Source organism: Olea europaea, chromosome 10, assembly GCF_002742605.1.
Source record: "Olea europaea var. sylvestris chromosome 10, O_europaea_v1, whole genome shotgun sequence".
NCBI classification, from domain to species: Eukaryota; Viridiplantae; Streptophyta; class Magnoliopsida; order Lamiales; family Oleaceae; genus Olea; species Olea europaea.
The window spans coordinates 26,310,088-26,315,768 of record NC_036246.1 but is presented as its reverse complement, the minus strand read 5'-3'; the positions used below and the strand labels follow the sequence as shown (position 1 = coordinate 26,315,768).

At 40.4% G+C, this 5,681-nt stretch overlaps 1 protein-coding gene across 1 annotated transcript; it reads right to left on the bottom strand.

Moving 5' to 3' along the window:
* Positions 1-1,288: 1,288 nt before the first annotated feature.
* On the bottom strand, positions 1,289-2,468 carry LOC111401653 (60S ribosomal protein L5, mitochondrial). The gene is given in 1 exon segment (XM_023029494.1): positions 1,289-2,468. A coding segment is annotated over 1 exon segment (543 nt). The 5' UTR covers positions 1,944-2,468; the 3' UTR covers positions 1,289-1,400.
* Between the last annotated feature and the right edge of the window lie 3,213 nt (positions 2,469-5,681).

Genomic DNA, 5,681 nt, shown 5'->3' with positions numbered 1-5,681 from the left:
GTGTAGGAGATAACCACCCTCCCTACCGGCCCATAAGGCCGATCTATAAGGGTAGGTAAATTCCATCTCTATCTTCTTCTATCCCGAGTAAAGTACTATAAGAAAGAAGGACATCTCAGTTCTAGCTATGAGGTAAAGATACCTTGATTAAGGAGGTGCAAGGGACAGCTAGCTATATAAAATCAATAGCCTCGGGCGGAGAAGCTCGAAGAAGGGCATCTATCTCTATTGATCGAGCTAAAGGAAGGGCTTCATGGCCTTTACCTTATTCCGGGGAGGAGAAAAGGAAGTCAAGTGCTACTTATTACAAAAGGCGAACCCAGGTAGCGAGCTATTTATAGCGAAGGAGTTATCGACCCACCCGAGAGCACTATAAGGTGGGTCTACTAATCCAAAGAGGAAAACTCAGAACTCATTAGCTCGAAAAGTCATTAGTTAGATAGGAGATAAATACCTTATGGAGCGGAAGCATTAGATATAAGTAAGTCCTACCGTACCTCCAAACAAAAGGAGGATTGTTCTGTACATGGACGGATGTATAGAAATAGGTACGGCAGTATCTCGAATACAAATAAAAAATTGTGTATGATATGGCCCATTGAAAGCAACTCGGCCATGATTGTGATCATCTTCAACACCTCCTCCGTGCCGTACCGTGTTGAGGTTCAGTCGTACCATCTCCAGTTCTTGGTAATGCCATCTGTCCTTTTGTGCCTCATACGCCGACTCCAATAATTACTTGTCTAAATACTAGATACTGGTAATGCTAGGGCATGCCTTAAAGTGCTCCTCCCTAGGTCTACCATCATCAACTATCAATGTCCTGCCATCAGTGTTCTTCTAGCGCTTCATAGTCTTTACATAGTCTTTATCATACACTTGTAGAGCTACTCATCAAGAAAGGTCTCCCAAGTTGTGTTCCAACCAGATGACTCAATCTCTCTTTTGGACTATTCTCGAATCCTCAGAATCGGTGTCTGATGGTCTTCATCTCCGTTGTGGAATCTTAACTTGACGTCTCGACTTCATCCTTCGATCCGTCTTGCAAGTGCAGGGTAACCCTGGGCTGTATCTACTTCATCGATTGTGTGCTTGACGCCCAATCCTTCCCAACTCTGGCGGCGTGTAGCTAATGTTTTTCGAGTAGCATCTCGTAAGCACCTTCGTGCTGAGCCGTCAGAGCACAAAAGTGGATGCTAAACTAAAGGTGCATCAATGGATACCTTCTTTCTCAAACACTTCTCCAGTAGCTTCACTGGTCGCTGGTCTGGTCTGCCATTCTCATATCACTAGGAAGATCGAGATCTTTACAAAAGGCTTTATAAAGCTTTCATCTCAATTCATATTTAGCCACGAGCAATCTACGTTTGTGATCGCGTATATTTCGCTTCTCCGACATCTTACTGAGTTTTCTTCTCATCTTTTTGCAAAAAGCCGCTCCACAGTGGTAAAATCTCATCTTGTGTGTTGGCCGAAGTGACAATAGTCACATTGAACCCTCGAATATGTTCGAAGCTCTCGAAATGATCTTCCAATTCTGGGGAGAATTCGCAAAACTCCGTTTCCATCGAGAATTGAACGGGGTTTTCTCGTATTTCAATCGAAGAATCTAACAGAGACATTACTGTGGAGATTATGACCAAGAAATTAGACATTCCATGTCCTCAGAGAGTGCTTTGTTGTGCTAAGTCGCTGACATATCCTTTTTTATTTGACTCCAAGAATGGATTGGATCCAAAAGACTTTTCTGTTGAAAACGGCTGTATTAATTTCTAACCGCGAGGAATCTCCATAGCCAATTTTCCATTTTTGATAGAAGGTGATGCCTTTGGTCCTACTCTTATCTTACACAGTGTAGGAACTTCCATAACATTGGTTTGATTCGATTTGAGCAACGGATCCTGACTCAATACATCTTCGTAATGAAAATAGAGTAGATTCATGAGTTGGATTTTCAAGTATATATAGAATAAGCACTGTGAACTGTCTGTTTCAAAAAGACAACTATAACTATAAAATTAGAAATCGACATCTTTATCAAAATGGCCCAAGATTTTTTTAATATAGTAGGACCTTTTTTGCTGATATCATCTACTATTTTATTTAATATAACAATTTCGCTTCGGTCTGCGTCCGCAGATTGGAGTTCGATTTCTATTTCTTCTCACATCTCGTCAAAGAAGTCGATAAAGGCTTCTTGCGGATTGTAGTAGGCCTTTTCGGCCAAGGAAGGATGCTCAGAAAGCACTTCTCGAAAAAGAGAAAAAGCCTAATGTTTCATCTCCCAGATCTGGAGATCTCGATTCTTAAACTCGAGTAATCGGTTATACTCCCTCTGAGAGGGAGCTTGATCCAGGACCGTTTTAATTTTGCTCCAATATTGTCTGCTTTTATCAAGAAGAAAAAAGCTATTGTCACGCTCTAGTTGGAAAATGCGATTGCACATTGATGATTCCAAGCTAGAGTTTTGTACTACATCTGGGGCCTCATTGCGCGCCACCCCAAAGATCGAAGAATTCACCAACGGGCCTTCCATTTTTGTTTTGGACAAAGGCTCTAATAAGACCCTCCTCATCGAAGTTCGTCCACCTGGCTGAGCTTGATGGGTCGGAAGGAGCCGGAAGTGCTTCCACCATAGTCAAAATCAAAAAAGGATAAACAAAATTCATACCTAAGCCTAAGCGGGAAAGTAAGTAAAGGCGGATAAAATAGGACAAGAAAGAGCAACACAATAGAATGGATATATATATAATAAAGACAAGTCGAAAGCCGTACAGCTTTTTCAAACGAAAACAATAACGACGAAAGAGAAAGATTAAGCCTAAAATCAGTATTGCAAAAAGCACGATATTCTGATATATATATATATATATATATATAAGAAAGACAAGTCGAAAGCCATACAACTTTTTCAAACAAAAACAATAATGACAAAAGATGAAGATTAAGCCTAAAATCAGTATTGCAAAAAACACAATATTCTGACCTGTGGTCATTATAGCGATTCCTCCTACTCCTAGAAAACGTCTGAAAAAATATGCTACGAAACTACCAATAAATACGATAAGTAGATATATTGGAGTGTGATCAGAAAAACTTTCGTTCCTTGCTCGTGGACGGCATACCGAAAAAAGACAATGACAGAGCGACCTGTGATTGAGTGATAGATCGATCGATGCCTGAAGAATGCTCGACCGAAAGAATGAGTCACAAGGTGAATTGTAAGCCCCAACGACAAAGGATCCTATGGGCGAGGCATTTTCAGGGAGTAGCCTCCTTGCCTTCCTTTCTTCGATCAGAATACGGATGAGATCAAAAAGGCCATCATTAATGCAAACAAGGCAATTGCCTTAAATGGCATAACCAAATAATTGTTTAGCCAATGATGGATTTCATGCCACGGAATGAATCGAGGAACTAAGGACGTTTCCAATACCGACAGTAGCTCCCGCTGAAGCAATTGTAGCAGCTTCGGCACCAATTGATTTTGCACCTTCTAACATCTCGAGTTGAGAATTCTCCTCACGCTTTTTCATTCACGATTTTATGTTCTAGATTCCTCATTGATTCTTCCCATTATTTCTTTTATCTTGGACATCTCACTTAGAATGCCTCGTATTCTTTTCGATCTTGTGCTCGGTACACTAAACACCAACCCAATCTCCAAAAAAAACTACAACCCTCGTGAACAGACGCTTTGTCAGTTAGTTAGAGTGTTATAGCTATATAAATCTAGTAAATAGTCCCAAAAGCAGCAATCGAAGGAGATTCTGCTCTTTCTTTAGTTTTTGGAAGTCCTAGTCTCCTTTCTTACCAGCAATAGAGGGGGAGAAAAGCTAAGAGATGGCGCAGTAGAAGGCCTATGTTGAATATTCGTTATAGATAATCGATGTCCTTCGCTTCACCTGTAGTAATCGGTGTAATAAAGTGAGGGAAGATGAGCATATATGTCAGGCTGCTTAATTAATGTATAAGACTTAGATCAAGCAAGGAGAAGCGCTTTCAGGCTCGTTTGCTTAACAAATCTCTATTTAGTCTTCTCTAGTGTCGGCCACAGTCCAAGAAGTAGTCTTTATCCATTTTCTAGCAAGAAGAAGTAGGGATTCGGTGCTTATAATAAGATAGATAAATCACGCGGACTCAAGCCAGAAAAGAAAAGACTTATTAGAATTATAGGTCGATCACGGATTCAAGCTCTAGTGAAGAAGACTTATTGTTGATCTAGGACTGAGATGCTAAGACAAAGGAATATGATAGTGTTCTGGCTAGGGTTTGGGAGTTTACAACCCTTAAAAGTGTTCAGTCCAAGCTTGACATTAAGATTTTCCTATTTATGGGCAGTAGCAATGGCTTGATCAAAAGTGTGCGGGCAGTGAGAGTCGATGCTTTATTCGATAGAGGTAGTAAGAGAGATGCTCAATTGATAGATTGAGGAGCGAGAGTGAAGACTCGTCCTACTAATACTAAAGTAAGGGCTCTTTCTATTTTGAGTTGGCCTATGCACCGAAAATTCCGTATGCTAAGACCTTGAATTCCTATCCTATTCTATTAGAAAACTACTTATTCTAGGGCAAGTGATATCCATATCAAATCCTCCAGAAGCTCAATAGGAAAGTCAGAAGAAGTCCCATTATTCTACCTAAGGAGGTTAGGTCTCTTACACAACTCTTACTTATAAACAGCATTCTCAATGGCACCGAAAGCGGATTGTGCTTTTCATCGAGTGTGAGAGAGAACATATTAGAGGTCCCCATCTTGTTCGATTAACTAATGTTATTCTTAGATCTTGTTTATGAGATTTTTCAAAATAAAGAGATTTATAGATTATTCTAATTTCTATGTATAGAATCCTATTTTGGCTATTACTTTCTCCATTACTATGTTCTCATACGCAGGAATACCCCTGTTAGTCGGCTTTTGTAGCAAATTCTATTTGTTTTTCGCTGCTTTGGGTTGTGGGGCTTACTTCCTAGCCCCATTGGAAGTAGAGACTAGCATTATAGGTCACTGGGCGGCTAGAAGCTTGCCATGAGTAAGTCAGTTTTGGAGACCGAAGGCAGTTCTCCGTACATCGGACACGTAGCTTACCGAATCAGTTATGACACGGATGGGAATGCATGCTATGAAAGATAGGGTCGAGTCTGATACATCAACCGTCTACTCAATATCCTTGTACGAGTCCATAATCACTACACTAGATGAACCTTGCATGGGGAACCGAGTAACCAAAAGTAGCGATTAGAATAACAAGAGTTCGCTGGGATTGTAGTGAATTTCCTTTCCCAGAAGTATTGGTTCGAGTCCAACTCGCGACAAGGTCTTGGTCATATAGATGTCTTGACACCACTATTTTCTCATTAGACAGATGACTGTCCCATTCTATCGCTGGTAAATACTGACTAGGATTCACTCTGGCTGGTAGCTAGACTTTTCTATTTATCTATACCGACTCTTGTGCTTCTTGTTCAATACACCCATCAATCAATCTCATTCAATCTACCAATCAATGAAAGGTAGTTCATCTACCATATGAAACGAAGGAAGGATAGACAATCAGCCGAATGATTAATAGAATATATTTTTCGATTCCACCCAATGGGTGTCCTTTATCGAAAGAAAACTAGTTTAATATTCCAGCCCCGATTTTTGGGGATTCCATTTCGATCCAAACCCAAATCTCT